At 29.1% G+C, this 17,313-nt stretch overlaps 1 protein-coding gene across 1 annotated transcript in view; it reads left to right on the forward strand.

Moving 5' to 3' along the window:
• LOC120776057 (potassium voltage-gated channel protein Shaker) overlaps positions 1–16,351 on the forward strand; it is a 444,773-nt gene extending 428,422 nt beyond the window's left edge. Inside the window, exons 10-12 of the mRNA XM_040106521.1 lie at positions 14,446–14,636; positions 14,772–15,032; positions 15,815–16,351. Coding sequence (XP_039962455.1) covers positions 14,446–14,636; positions 14,772–15,025 — 445 coding nt within the window. The 3' untranslated portion in view covers positions 15,026–15,032; positions 15,815–16,351. The remainder of the gene's footprint in view (positions 1–14,445; positions 14,637–14,771; positions 15,033–15,814) is intronic.
• The last annotated feature ends 962 nt before the right edge of the window (positions 16,352–17,313 follow it).

Here is a 17,313-nt window from a genome sequence, read left to right on the forward strand (position 1 = left end):
AACCGTTAACCGCTCTTATGATCATCTACACACACACAAACACACATAAATAAACACATACACACAAAGTGAAAGCTACAAAAAAGTTAAACAATGATAACAACAAAAATGCATTCTAACTGCGCAACTACAAAGCGGCATATTTAACTGTATATAGTGTGCTTTCGTAATAGCAAATTAATTTTTCGAAAATGCTCGTCAAATATTTAACCAAAAGGATAACGCTAACGCCTTGCAAGCTATTTTGAACACGCCACAAAAAGCTGCAATATTTTTGCTTGCGCATTTGCCGCTCACTTAGTTTTTTATTTATGTGCAAACATACATACAAATTTCTCTATTATTTTTTGCAGCCGATTCTTCGTCACAATTTGTCACATCAAATCACCCGCAACTGCAACAACCAAATTATATACAAGCATAAACACATACACACACACAAAAATGATGACTGAAAATATGCAATTTTTTTAAGTTGCACTATTTGCAAATTAAATATCAAAATGTTATTGTGTACATAGGAGAAAAAATAGCTAAAAGAAAATAAAAAATAATTACCTAAAAAAACAAAAACAAAAAACTACCAAAGATATGTATTAAAAAATTAACTAAACTAAGCTTAAATATATGTAAATATTAAATTTAAAAAATAAAAAATACATAAAGACAAATTATTGATAAAAATAATTACAAAAAAAAGAAACAATAAAATAAATAAATTCAATAACTACAATAAAATAATTTAATGCAAATATGTATGTAAAAGTAAAATGTAAATTCAACAGCTTTGAATACCGTCCACGCACTCATACGCATAGTGACACACACACACACACACCAACAAACAAACAAACCAACTGACTATTTCGCTTAATACTTGAGGACAGTAAGCCTCTAGCTCCTATGAAAGAAAAAAATAAAAATATGGTGAAATTTTGAACTTTTTACGCAAACACGCAGTAGCTTGCACAGCAGTTTCCTTTTCTTTTTTGTTTTAATTTCTTGATTTGATTTTTTTTTTGAAAAGTTCGCACACACAAAAACCGAAATGACGCTTTGTAGTTCGCTGATGTCGAAAATATCTACGCGTGCTTTATTGAACGAGTAACGGTTGTTCAGTTGCTAAAGTAGAGTTGATTTCAGAAGCTCACGCGCACATATGTTTTTTTCTTAAAGTATGCAAATCAAAAAATACTCTTCTCTATTACTGATCCTTTTTAATATACATACATACGATTTGATGCGACTGTGATCAGAATGTGAGGTGAATTTGTTTATAAAATGTTAAATATTTATTTAATCCACCAAATTAATTTTGTCCACTTCAAAGTATTCACCGATGATAAAACACACTTTTTTCCACGCTTTTTCCAGCCCTCGAAACAGTCGGAATAGTATTTTTCCGGCATAGCCTTCAGGTCCTTCGATTCCACTCGAATGCGGTGGTTGCGGAGCGAAATGAGTTGATTTGAGGCATAATGCGTTTTAGCGATCTTAGCACCAAAAGGAGACTTAGCGCGTTTGACGCACAAAACATTCTTCAAAATAGTTTCGGCTGTGCCAAAGATATTCAAACACAATCTGCCAATTGTCAATCGAGGATTTTCAAGCACCAAATCTTTGATTTTTTGTACCTGGCCCATTTTTGTTACACAGTGATAATATTATCAAAAGGGTTCTCTCCAAATTTCAATATCATATTTCACACTTTGATCGATGTCTTTGGTAAAAAGTCAACAATAGGCTCTGGGCTGTTTTCTTCTTTTATAACTCGGCTATAGCCGCGTAAGCGGTGTCTACGCCATTAAACAAGAAGATAGGCTCAGGGTCTTCGCTTGGAAATTATTATATAAAGTCCTGTCAACTTCGAAAAAACAAATGAGCCTGCCTTCATGATGCCCAAAGTTTTAAATTACATTTTGAGCTTACTTTTTGATCACAGTAGTATACTCAGTAAATCTGCTAAAAAATATTGACGCCCCTATTACGTAAGGCAACTGTTTACTTTCTCCTACTATTGCTTAAATTTGTCCAAGATTTAATAAAACTAGACATAAATAAAATAGTTTAAAAAATATAGAGTTTTGATTAATTATTCAGAAGAAAATGTTGGTAAATAAATTATTTTAGCACTGGTGGTGTTAATTGTTAGGTATCTTTTATTTATTCATCCCTTGAAATAATGTTTAGTTCAACGCCAATCTTTCCAAAAACTATTGAAATGTTTGCCAAAGTTCTTATCGGGTGTTAAAACTATCTTAACCTGCTTTGCAGTCCATTCCCGTAACTTCCTTATACTGAAGTATGAAGCCTTTTTCGTCCAGCGTGACATTGACGCGAAATTATGTCCGTTTTGATATATGCTTTATTGAAGTAAATTTCGAAGTAAAATTGGAAAATATACTTTTTTATGTAAGTCCGTCGGCAGACACAAAACTCAGGGTGTGTTGTTGGTTAGAAAAGTTCTTTCCAAATTCCATATCTTGTGGTAGGCAATTGGTGGGAAAATGTTCAAATAATAAGTAACTCCACCAGTAACATCTTTTTTATACGACGTCGATTAGCATAATTTTTTAAGATGTCGATTTTCTAAGTTATAGATCGTTAGTAGATCCACTTTTTCTATCAAGTATTATCTCACTTCTTATAGCTCTAAAATCGTATATCACATGCCTCAAAATTGTATAAGCTTTTATGTTTTACAACTCTATGATAAGGTAAATGATACAATGTACTTTCGTCTCAAAGACTCTAATGGTCAACCAATAACGTTCGTACTTTAAAGCTTTCATTTGTTTTCGTTCATAAATATAAAAGCTTTTTTAGAGCTTTTATTAAAGAAATTACATTTTACGATACATAAGTTTATGCTTATACTTAGGAAAGTTTTCGCATCCAGTTTCGTAGTTTTTAAAGAATTGTGCAATCTTACAGATTTGAGATTCTTGGCTCTAAAAACAGAACAAAAATTGTTGACGTTTACTATTTCGGAAGTTATTGTACTTTTTATTAAACAATAATTTCAATTTGTAGAGAGAACTACTCAGCGGACAGCCAACTCGTTCAGTAATAGCACTTACTTAACCTCTAACGACTTACTGTAAATATTTACAGCTGGATATTTCGAAAAACCAATATTTCAAATCACAAATCAATGAAAATGAAAATAATCAACACTTAACAAGAACAAACACAAACACTTTGTACAAATGTAAAACAGTTTTATTAGAAATAGTAGAATTACGCTGAACAGGATAGTTATGGCTAGGCGCTTAAAACAGTTAAAAAAGCAAGCACGTGGTAGCTAGTGATTAGAAACAGGGCATATTAGGCGTGCAGCTAGCTCTTAGTGCGTTTTCGAAATGTTTCGATTTAATTTCAAGTAAGTAAGGCGACTGCTATACAAATTCTGCATATCACAAATTTAGTTCAAACTAATTGAAGTATAAGCTGAAATGAGAAAATAAGTAAATTGAAGTTAGAGCATAGAGTTTTGCTAACAAAACTACTCGAAAACAATTGATCAGCCTGAACTGTTCTAGTCATTTACCAAAACTGACTGCTTTGTTCACCTTTATCTTCCTTAAGCCGCAGCAAAGCGTCGCCCCTCCAACTAAGCTCCCTCCCACACACCCTAACTGCATTCATTTGTTGTTCGATAGTATGTCTCTTGAGCGAGTTATGCAACAAACAAAGCTTAACTAAATGTTTAAATTTGGAATAAATGTGTTCAAAAATATATAATTATAAACATATAACAAAACTAATTAAATGAGTAAATAGCGAAATATTAAAAAAATTACAAAATAATAATTTAAAGTAAAACAAAATAAGTTGCGATGTGAAGTTGAAAATTTTTCTTATGTGTACCAAAAACCAAAAAAACAACAAAAAATAATTTCCAAAAAAAAGTTATGGAAAATGTAATGAAATTTAATAGTGTGAACGTGTAAAAATTGTTAGATATGTATTGTAAATAGTTAAGAGGTAAACAAAAAACAAATGTGAGTAAGTAATTAAATGAAATTAAATTAATTTACGCCATACAAATGTAATATATTGAATGCAAATAAGAAAGAATGAAGAATAAAAATTTATTTATGAAATGAAACAAACAAAACAAAAGCATATGAATTTCATTTAAAAAGTAATAATAATTAAAAAAATAAAAACGTAAAAAATTGTAAAAAGTTAATTGAATTTAGTCTAGTTTAGTTGTTAGTGTAAACGTACGTAATTAATTTAAGTTGTACTAGGTTCTTGGAATTGTGTAAATTTTTGTACATTTGATTAATGAATTAATTAATTTAGCTAGCTGGTGGCTTAGTGCAAAGTTAGCGTGAAAAAAATTGAAAAATTTCAATAGAATTTATATAAAAATAATAGCTGATCCATTATTTATTGCATTATTAGTTAATTAAATAGCTCATTTTTGTTTTGTATCGACGATTGTATGTATGTATGTATCACAAGCTGTTGATTATTATTTAATGTTTTTTACCAACGAAAAAAGTTGAAAATAACATAGCGCAATAGTGATTGAAATAAATTGTGAGATATCACATATACATACACACTTTGGGTTTTTATTTATTTTTTTTTCAAAACATAGAGTATTGAGATTTAAGTAGTGTTTTTTATTTAGTATTTGGACTTGTATTTTTAGTGATTTTTATATTAAATTATTTATTTTGTTTAATTTATTAAGCATTAATTAGTTGTAAAATATATTGTGATTTTAGGTTAGTTCAATAATTACTATTTTTCTTTGTAAATTAATATATTAATTAATACGCTTTCGAAAGCTTAAGCAAATGTCTAAAATGCAAAAAAAAGTGTAATTTTCGCCAAATCGATTTTTATGAAAGTATGGATTATGTGCAGTAGGACTCACGACTTTGTCACTCACTTGATAAAATTAAAAAATAAACTCTTTTCGAAAAGCAATGTTGCGCAACATTCGTATTTATTGCTTTCCTTATATATTTACTTACTTTTTCTGTTTTTTGAATATTCAAAAAATATTTTTATGTTGAATTGTAGAAAATAATTAATGGCGACTATAATTTTCGAATACAAGGATAGTTAGACTCCTGCAATATCAAACGGATTGCAGGCACTTTCTTGTAGCAAAAATATGTTGCTCAACATTAGTATTAACTTTCTGAAAAATTAAAGACGTCAACGCTGTTCAAATGTAAATTCCAAGGAATGTTGCAAAAACTTGTACCTTGAATGTTGCAAGAATATGTTGCGCAACATTTAAGTGGATATACATATTTTTAAAAGAATAAATATTTTCAACAACAACCATACAAATAAAATTGTTGTGAATGTTGCGTAACAATTTGGCAAATCTTGTTGCTCAAATGTTTCAAGAATATGTTGTGCAACATTTGCGTTGATATAGTAAAAAATAATTAAAGGCCGCTACGACGGTCGAATATAAACTCCAAGCAATGTTGCAAGAACTTGACTCCCAAAATTTTCAAAAATATGTTGCACAACATTTTGTTTATGTTGTCAAATAATAATTAAAAGCGGCTACGCTGTACAAATGTAAGCTCGAACCAATGTTGCAAGAACTTGTTCCTTGAATTTTGCAAAAATATGTTGCGCAACATTTGTGTGGACTTTCTTAATGTGTAAAGATGTTGAAATGTAAATTCAACGTTGCAATAACTTGTATGTACCTTGAAGGTTGCAATAATATGTTGCGCAACATTTATGTTGATATTGGCATAGCTTTTGTATTTGTAATGATCAAAGTGGTTACTGGAAATCTTAATACCTTAATACGTCGATGTTTCTATTTGCATTGTTTGGGCTGTGCGTTTCCTACACTGACTGTAGCTTTTATTGCGCAACATTTTGATGACCATCATGTTGCCGAATATTATTACTGTTTGACAACAACGAATAGCCACATTTCTGATGAAATGTATACACGAAATACGAAAATATGTTGCAACTTTTGGTTTATAATTGCGTTGTATAATTGTTTTATATATAAATGCATAGTATTTAATATTTTATTATTATATAAACCACTAAAAAATTGTAGTTTCAAATGTTGCGCAACATTTTTGTGTAAAACTCCCTAGCTGCTGTTAATTTCATTAAATGGAAGTTCGGCTTGCAATATTTCTAAACTAAAGCTGCTAGCAAATATTTATTTATTTTTTTTTTTAATTTTCTGTATGATTTTTCTATATATTCATATTATTTATTTCAATTATATTTGTCTAAATAAGCAAATTGTAGGCTTGTTTTGCTCTCATAAGTAAATAAAAGCTTTTAAGTTTGTATTTCGTATATATTTTATTCATATATTTTAGCGTAGCTTCATTTTTTTTGAACATTTATAATAATTTTTGTTTAAATTAATTGCCGTCCAAAATTTTTTGTTATGTGTAGAAAGACATAGCAAAATAGCTACCTTCAAACTACCCAAAACATACTCAGTATTTAGTTAAAAAAAATTTAGGTACTCGTAGTAATTTGTGTGATTTCTTTAAAATTTTAGTTACTCTTTAAAACATATCAGTTGAAAAAATATATAATATTAATAAAAATTATTGAAAACGACGTTCATAAGTATACTAATATAATTAAAAATGCAAGAAACGCTTAGTAAAATTAAATTTTTTAGTGTCTAATGTTCAAAATTAAAAGTAATTATTATAGAAACATACATAGATATACATATATATATATATAATATATGTAAATGAAGTATTTCCAAAATTTGCGCATAGATTTGTATTTTTCCAATTAAAGCTCCCGATTATGATTAGAAAGACCCTTACTACAGTCGCAGTTAGAAAATTGCAACAAACTTGAAAGTTTTATGTATGTGGAAAAACACGTTTGATTTATACACATACAAGTATATATGTATAAACTATTCATTCATGGATATGTATTTCTGCGTAGAACGTTAAACGTAAGACATATGTACCTATTTCATATACGTACGAAGTTAATAAGTGAAGTCGGCAACGCCGTCGCAAGCGAGATTATTAGACGGTAGTGAAGTAATTTGCTTGAAAAATATATAATAGATTTAATTTATTTAAGTATCTTTTTTTGAACTTAATTTTAAGTACTTTTTGATTAATTTTAATTTTTTAATAAAAAACATTTTTGTTCGGAACCCTTTCGAATTTCAGCTTTCATTGCGCTCTATTTTAATTTGAGCTAAATACTCCTTATATCAGTGCACTAAGTCCACATAAATGACGAGAAAAGGATCCATGATAATTTTCTATACGTAGAATATCTTTCCAATGATATGGTTTAAAATTTCCAATTGCTTAGTCCACTCACCGTATCATTCATTTTTTGAATATATTTGTTAAAAGCTCACAGTTCGTTGGTTTTTCATGAATTCTTGGCCAAAAACAATGCTGAAACGATGCCCCAGCCTCTGTATTCGGCCGACATGTTCTCCGTGTGATTTTTTCCAATTTCCAAAAAAATAAGATAACCTTAAAGTGCCGTCGTTTTACAAGCATAGATACTAAAAAAGCTTAAGATTGTCCCAAAAATTACGTCTGAGGAGTGTTTCGACGATTGGATGAAGCGCTGGCATAGTGATTATAAAAATGCGGACTACTTTGCAGGCGTCAGTAAAATTATCTAATGTTTTTTGCAAGAAATGAAAACTCCCCTTATTTTTTGAGTACGCCTCGTATGCTGCTTTCATCTTATTTATATACGTATGTAGAAGATTAGTTTGAAGTTGATTATACTCTCAACAAAGCCAAATAAGATTCATTGACAAGTGACTTAAACTGTTTACCTTTTTCTCCTCCTTTAAGTTGGATTCTTGTCTTTGTATAAAATTTTAATTTATCGATATTAATTTGCTACTTTTTTTAGCGAAAATATCGAATATTAAAAGTAGTAGCAGTTCCTTCCTTCCTGCCTTCATTTTAGTAAAATAGCTGTTACCGGTGGATCGTTGCTTTCGCTTTTTCTTAGCATGAAGCCTTGTAAGCGCTGTTGCTGTACCTTGTATGACACTTGGATTCTCAGCTAATAAGTGTTTGTAGATTCTTGAGGGTCACTAATATTTATTTTAATTTTTTTAATTATATATATATATATATTTATTTATTTATTTTTTTATACTTATTTTCAATTTTGAATTAGCTAGTATATTATTTTTTTAATTATAGATCTCATTGTAGTTTTTAACGATTTTTTTAATCAAATTAGTAAAAAATAAAAGGAGTTATTTAGTTGTTTTGATAATAGTTAGATCATTATTGTTTGACTAAATGAATTAAACATATCGCTAATAATATTATCATTGAAATCGAACAAATTTTCTAAAACCAGGTCTTTCACTCTTCCCACTTTCTCGCTCTCATTCGCTTCTATCTCTACAACTGCATTATATTTGAGCTTTTTAAAAGCTTCCAAGTTAAAAGAATTCTTACTAACTAAAAACTGACTTTTTCCGCTTTTATGCCTAAGAAACTCCAATAGATAATTTAATAAGCTTGTTGGAGCAGAACATAGCAAAGCAGAAACGAAAGAAATATTTATAATAAAAATTCAAATTACCAAAATTTCTTTTGATAAAAAGACTGGAAATAGAAAAATTACATGTGTATATTAAAATACTAATTAAATAGCGTAAAACATTATAATTGGAAAATGCAAAAGTTGATATGCTGAAGTTATTTTTTTTCATAACTTTTTTTTCAAAATATACATATGTTTTTATATTTTTTTTCTTCAAAATTTGTTTTTTTTTATAATTGTCTACAAACCAGCATTGGCTACATTAAAAGGTTGCGAAACATGCGGTAATAGTTTGCGAATTAAAAATATAAAAATTACTTAAGTCAACTTTACAAATATTTCAAAAAGTGTATTCAATGCGAGTATAAATTTGTTACTATTTAAATCGTCATAAGCTTTTTTTTTTAATTTTGACTCTATTTTGGGAGAAAACTCGTTTCAAAGCAATGTTGGCTTATATCGTCACCTAAAATGCAAAATAACGTAACAACACCTTTTATAACTTTGCGGCGAAGGAAAAGCGAAATAATTGAAACCAGTAAAAATTTGAGTTTTGGTTATAAAATGGTTACATATTGGTTATCATACACTCAAACAAAATTTGAGTTTTGGTTATAAATTGGTTATATTTCTGGTTATCATACACTCATGTTATCATACATTCATATTGAAGCAATTGAGTTTTAGTTATGAAATGGTTATATATAGGATATTATATCAGACAGGGATTTTCAATTTTTTTTTTTGATGACACGTTGTTCTGCATATTAGGTGACGATATGCAGTTACTCGGTTTTTTTTTCATTTAAAAAATATATAATTTTTTTGTTTTTGAATTGATTTTTTCTTTGAAACATTTTTTTATTAAAGCTGTGTACCCAGAAATTAAATTTAGAAGCATTGCTTTACGAATATTTCTAAAATCCAACTTAAGTTAGTTCAAACTCAGCGTCTGAGACGCGAATTGCTAATTAAAAAATAAAAAAAAAAAAAAAAAAATAAAATTTGCATTAAAAATATTATTATATATATGTAAAATTGAAAACGAAATTTAAAAAACATATTGTAAGTAAATAATATGCATTATCCTTTGTTAAATATGATTAGTTAGCGATCCAAATGCAGCATACATAGTTATATACAAGTATTAAATACTCGTAAGCTACCTTGAACGCAATTTGCCACATAGAGTATAAATAGAAATATTTGAACAAATAATAAATGAAAACAAATTAATAAAATTAAATTGCGCCAGCCTGATAACTTTAAATACGAAAAAACAAGCAACGTAAATACGCTAACAATTGAAAATTAAAATAGAAAACAAAAAAATGCAGTTCAAACAAAATAATAAACGCCAGTAATACTTTAAATTCTAAACGTACACACACAAGTAAAATTAAAAAAGAATTAAATTAAATTACTAGCAGAAAATATGTCAAAAATTAATAAAAACAAAAACACAAGCCAATACATTAATAATTAATAATTTTTCATTTTCAATTACGAATATTACTTAATTATGCTTGAAATGGAAAACAAAATTAAATAATTGAAACTAAATGAAAAAAAAACAAATACTAAGAAACTTAAAATTAAAAAAAATTAAACAAAGTTGTTAAGCATTAAAATGTTTTATAAACGTTATGAACAATTAATTAAATTATAAGTGAAAATCAATTAACAATAAAAAAACACGAAAAAATAAATAAAAACTAAGAAAAAAAACACAAAAACGCTGCGTAATTCGAGATGTTAAAGCATAAATAAATAATTGAGAAAAAACAACACATAAAACGCTAACACACAAACAACAAAAAATTAATTTAGCGAAAAAATATATTAAAAATATGAACATTTCATAGAAACCAAAGAAAAAGAAAAAAATACAAAAATTATAAATTGATAAATAATTAATAAACAAAATACAAACAAGAAGCATATTCCTCTATTATTCTTATTATTACTGATGCATTATTATTATTATTATGATTATTACTATATGAAATAATTATTGATAATTAGTAAAGAAAAAATCATAATATAGAGCAAAAAATTATTTAAAAAATGCAAAGCGCCGATAAATAGTTTAACAAAACAATAAATAGAAAGACAAAACAAAAAAAATAAAAGCAGAAAAAGTAATAAAATTATGAGAAAAAATTAATGCACTGCTGTTTTTTCATAAATCTATACAACTAAAAACTTAGCATTCATTTTTATGTAATTCGAAGTGTAAATAATGTTTCTCTTTCGATTTTTTACAAAAATCTATCAATCAATTAATCAATTGATTTGTTATATAAAAAAGGCATTATGGCAAAAGGCTGTCATTTAGAAGTGCTTAAATGCATTATACAATATTTTAATACAATCTTTGCTGGGTATATTAAAAAAAAAGTCTACCAAACCACCTTTGCTCACAGCAAACCGCAGCTGCCAAGCAGTCCAAAGCTCGCCCAAAACCGGTCAAAGCTGTCCAAAGCTATCCAAAGCTTAACTGTGTCAGCCAATCAGACATAGCTATCAAAGACCTTTTATTCAACATATTTTCTATCCAAAGGGATTTTAGAGGAACTCAAGTCAGCTACACTATTAAAACATATGCTATACTATATGTACATACGTATGTATATCCTCTTTGGTCATGCCACTATTTCTAAATGCCAGCATTACAAATTACAAATCCTTCCCACAGTTCTACTATCGATGAAAGCCACACAACTTGGGTTCGGTTTTAAACAACTATTACATAAATTCCAAGCTTTGGAAGTCTTGAATTTTTTTTATAAAAAGCGATATCTGTAAATAATTATTTTAAATGTAGAGTTGCAAAAAATTGCAAAAATTTTAGAAAGTTGTAATTTGTAAAAAAAATTTAAAAATATTTAAAAATGTGTTCAAGCGTTTCATATACCTTCTCAGTAAAGTAATTTGTTTCGTACTTGCTAACATTACTATCGTTTTGTAGACTAAAAATTGCATTCTTAATAAATTTTAGAAAGCCTTTCGCACCACGCGAATTTCTCGGAAAAGTAATGAGATCCTTTCTTTTAAGCGAAAAAAAAAATTATAAATTAGTATTATCAGAGCGTTTCAAATTCCCAGACTATAGGACTTCTGTGATTATTTATCTCTCATTTAAAAAGAAGACGGATGTTCTAAAAAATATTATAAAAATAAAAAAGAATACATTTTAAACGAAGTACCAATGCTAAATTGAAAAGACGAATCTCTTATTTTAACTTTTATCTGCTATCATGCCCTAAGAAAAAACTCACGTGAAGCTTTCATTTTAAAATTCAACTGATACCTGATAATTCAAAGCTCATGCTGTGTTGAAAAAGCTCAGCTAAAGCTTTCATTATAAAATTTAATTTATACCTTATAATTCAAAGCTTATCCTATATGGAAAAAGCTTAACTGAAGCTTTCATATAGCTTTTCTAATCTAAAATTAAAAATAATTCTATTTTATTTCACACTTTAACTATTCAAAAATATATTTACTAGAGAATTTTTCAAAACTCCAATTATTTTCGGAGATATACATAAATATTTTCCTGACCCGGCATCCAAACTGGTTCGGCCCGATCTGAAACTTTAAAAAACTTTTCAAAAGGATACCCACGGTTTCTCAGGTTCTACTAAATCTATTTACCTGAAATTTTTAAAAAGTCCTCTTTGTAGACTTATCGAGATTTGAAAATATCCTTTACCACAAATTTCAATTTTTACTAATTGCAAAAACATGGTGGACTTTTACTATTTTTAAAAAATTCAAAACAGTCAAAAAAAGTGGTAAAAGAAATGTTCAACTTTTCCACAGAACCAGACATTGCGACGATACTCTACATTAATAATTTTTGAGATCGCAATCGTAGGCATGGTCACGTGTCAATTTTTTGAAGCCCTTTGTCTTGTTTTACGACACTTCCAAAATTACCTGAAGTTCATGTCTCTAGACTGGTTTCATTTTTTACTATGAAACTTGCTAAGCTTAAAGCTTGCTCATCTATAAAGAGATTTTCATGCTACTAACTGAAAGCTCTATATTTGTATGTACAATTTATTTAAAACTTAGCATAACTAGGTTACAGTATTTATATAGTGTATATTATAAAAACTTCAAAAAATATATATTTTTGAACTTATTTTTTAACTTTATTATTTTTTCTAATATAAAGTATATGCGAGTGCTGTAAATTCTAGTGTAATGAATACTTTAGTTTTAAATCCGTAGCGTAAGTTATGTGGTTGATTGCCAGATTTCGTGATCTCATAAATTGTAAATACGTAAATGTGTGAATGTGGTAAGTAAAGTAAATTATCAACATATTTTGTTTTGTTGTTTGTTGTCTGGAAAAATTGCGCAATCGTTCAATTTTTCGCAACTTGCAAATGTGAAATTATTTTCCTTCTCAATAACTACTACTACTTCTTGATGTGTGTCTGTGTATGATTATTGTATTCACAATGATTACATTGCCCATTAAATGTATTGTATTTCTTGGTTTCTTTAATTCTCTCTTACTTTACTTACTATACATTTCTTCTTCTTCTGTTAGATATATACTATATTTTATATGTAAATCACAATTTTCAATTATGCGTTTCATTATTTTGGTGTATTTTCTATATTTTTATATATTTTTCATTTTATGGTGAAAACAAATATTTCTTTGTTAGAATTTCTTCCTAACTGACTATACTATATATCTGCATGTTATGATTCGGTAATTTGCGTGCAATTTTCTTATTACTTAACGAAAACGAATTCAAGAGAGTTAAGCACGTTGCGTATTTTTATGCACTAACAAAATTAATAGTAACTGTAATAATTAAAATTTTCATAAACAAGTTATTAAATAAATACAACAACAACAGCTGCTGAGATGGCCAACAAGCGCTACACTAAATTTTAGTTAAACCTTAAATAAACGCAAAATTTGTATGTAAGTTTTAACAAATTTTAAAATACTCGTATATTTGAAAAAAAAAACGATAATTTCTATGTAGCCACATTAGCATTCTACTTTAACCCAGAAAACTCACACAACATACCTATTTAATAAACAGTTGATTTTGAACTCACATAATCTCGAAAAGTATATTTTGTATGCGCGCATACTCATTATTATTGTTGTTGAAAGCCCCATCTTTCGACCTCTCCGCCGCCTGCCACTCATACAAATTAGTACAAAAATTTACCTATACGGTTTTACCGTTATCGCTCGTGTTAACTATATGCATTTCCGAAGTAGTGCCAACTCATCAACTTACTCAAATATATATACATAGATATCAATACTCAATCTAAAACATGCTCATATTCGACATCTACAATACTCGTCGTACTCATTTATCATACGCTTAAATCGTAAATATACTCATGTAGTATTCATTAGTATATTCATTTGTCGTTCTGCTCCACTCTAACTACTTATCTCTCGCTCTCGCTCTCTTTCTCTACCATCTACCTACAACACTTTATATTGAAACACGTTCTATCTCATTTCCATGTTCATAACCCCAAGCCATTTTAGTAAACGTAAAAGTTTGTAGTATCTCACTTGCTCACGTGTTATTAGCGTAAAATTCATTTTGTTTTAACAGTTACTCTTCTAAGTTACGAAAAATCAGTGTCTAAAAACTTTACTCTCAATTTAGCGTATTGTACTATGCAAAAGCCTTTCTCTAATTAAATTAAAAGAGTCAATTTGAGTTTCTAATATCAATTTTGCTCTCTCAACCTCTTTCAATGACATAAAATAAATATATAATGAAATATAAAATAAAATATAAAATTAATAAACTGAAAAATGATTACCTAAATAATAAAAAAACACCTTTGAAATAAAAAATTCAAAAATTTTACCCTCAACACCACTGCACTCAATTCCGAAAACAGTCCCGTCGGGTTCTGGGGCAAAATTGTTGGTTCGCTGTGTGTGATCGCTGGTGTATTGACCATCGCACTGCCCGTCCCTGTAATCGTCAGCAATTTCAATTACTTCTATCATCGTGAAACCGATCAGGAAGAGATGCAAAGTCAAAATTTCAATCACGTCACAAGTTGTTCATATTTACCTGGTGCATTGGGTGAGTCAATAGACATTTATATATTATTAATAATAAAATTTTGATGAACCCCATGCATATAAGTATGTTAAGTTAATGATTTTGTTCTCTAATCTATAAATATTTGTAATTCTCAACCACCTTATACGCTTGCAGGCCAACATATGAAGAAGTCTTCTATGTCCGAATCATCATCTGATATAATGGATTTAGATGATGGCATCGATGCTACATCAGGTTTGACTGATCATCCTGGCCGACATTTAGCTCCATTTTTGCGAGCACAGCAATCATTCGAAAAGCAACAATTACAATTGCAACAACAACAGAATGGCTTGCGTGGCCAAACAAATACACTGCAACTGCGTCACAATAGTGCCATGGCCGTCAGCATTGAAACTGACGTCTGACTACTGGGTAAGTGCAATAGTTGGAAATACTACCGAAAATATATGTGATACTAAGCGCTTACACTCACACATACATACATATCATACGCCTAATTGTAAGTAAAGCATGGTTGCAGTGTATCGGATCCTCTTAAGATCTTCGGGCCCGAAAGGAATTGTCCCAAATCGCCTTGTTGCTCTCCTTCACTGCCTATACGTATTGGAAGTCTACGGTATTTGAAGTCCACGATATTTTGCGAAGACGAACCATACAAAAGAGTTAAATTGTTAAAAGCTATTTAAATCATATTCCCTTAATAAGTACTAATCACACTACCGATCTACTCGAGTTCGCTTGGCTTCTATGATTTATTTATTTACAAAAGTAGTTTTAACCCAGATTTTTTTTGTGGGTTTTTTAGTTTCATACGAAAACCATACTATGATCACGTAACCTAGAACACTTTTCTGAGACCTTGGGTTCAGTGATTAAAATAATTTTCAATCACAAATTTTCACTAGCCTCCATAACTTTTGGTTATATTGATAAAAAAAAAGCTCTGGGCTTATTGTTTTGGTCGGCTACATTCAAACAAGTAGAAATTGTACCATCCCTGGACAGTTTGTCTAGCGGTAGATATAAAAATCTATTAAGCTCACGGTCACACCTCACTTACAGTAACCAGTGCTTATCAATCACATTCATTCATTGTAATTATTCATCATTTCAAACAAACCTGAACAAATGTTATAGACAACTTCTTATTACTTAAGAAATCTTATTAAAAAATACGTTTTTTAACCAACCAGTAAAACACTTGGAAAACGGCCTCAATTGGCAACGTGAAAAGCTGCGTTGGATGCCAGAAACGTCATCGAAAGCGGTCTAAATCCGCTTCAGTGCAAAATGAAGAATCACTGCGGTTGATGAGTAAGCAAATGTTGCGAAAGGTATAAACTGAAAATAAGTAAAGAAACCAAAAACACAAAAAAAGAAGAAACAACAAAAACCCAAAGTTAGCTCATTGTTAACAATGAAAATACAAAAAGCGAATAATTTTTTTAGAACACATTTAGAAAATATCATATTTAGCTACAGAAAATTACCTAAAATGCAAACAAACAACAAGCAGTATAAGAATTATGAAAACAAAAACAAAACAAAAAATTGTAACGAACAAATTATTAAATGGGAACAAACTATTATAGATTTAATTTTTTTTGTGTATTAGCGGCGATATTAGTAAATCAAATCAAACTAACAACAATATGTATAGCGAAATTCATCGAGATAAAGTCATTAACATTTTTATTTAATTTTTTCTTTCAGTAAATTTTATTCTATTATTTAATGAATAATTTTCTAATAGAAAAATATTAAACATACAAACAGTTGTGTAGAGTGTGCTACTAAATATTGAATGTGTGTGCACATAGTAAGCTCAAAAAGTGCTTCAGTATGAATAAATGACTGTCGTTGCTAAAGCCTAGTTTACATTACGTCATTATAGACGCAGAACGAATACATAAGTGGCTAGTTTATAAATATTTATTTTAATATGATCGTGTATAGAAATTGTTAAAAGGACTAGCGTCATACATGTGGTCGATACCGAAGTAAACTCAAGCTAAGCATTATAAAGATGGCATATTGCAACCCTGGCATCAGCAAACAGCAGCTTAAAGCGTGTTTAAATGGCCTTAAAGTCGAACAACAAGAAGTGGAAATTGGCAACAGTGTTATGCTATGTGTTAAATTCGTAAATTCATTTGCTTGACGTAATGTTTTTAGGTATAAATGTTCAGCAAAAAGAACCCACTGGGTCTCATTGAGTTTACTATAACCTTTTAAATGTCTTCGATGACTTCCACATTTTTTTGTGTTAGAGTTCTTTCAGAACAATGTGATTCTTGCACTAGTGAGTTGCTTTGAAATTTTATTTTTTTTTACCATTTTTATACCCCGTAACACCCAGAAAAAACATCGAAGACCTTCGATAGTCGGTTTAGCAATGATGGTCTGTTTGCCCGACTGGTTTAAAGATATCGTTCTGATATTTTGCACATATTTTTTTGTCCCCAAAAAGCTGTTCATTCTTCGGCATTGCCGATATTGGACCACTGTAACAAGTCAAAACTCAAACAGGACGATCAAAATCAAGCTCTTATATAGAAAACGTTTTTTGTTTGACAAGATATCTTCACGATATTTAGCAAAAACTAGTATTCAAAGCAGCGTTACAATCTTCGAAGAAATTTCTCAGATCAAACTAATATAGCATATAGCTGCCATACAACTGACCGATCGA

The sequence above is a fragment of the Bactrocera tryoni genome, chromosome 4 (assembly GCF_016617805.1).
Source record: "Bactrocera tryoni isolate S06 chromosome 4, CSIRO_BtryS06_freeze2, whole genome shotgun sequence".
In the NCBI taxonomy this organism is placed as follows: domain Eukaryota; kingdom Metazoa; phylum Arthropoda; class Insecta; order Diptera; family Tephritidae; genus Bactrocera; species Bactrocera tryoni.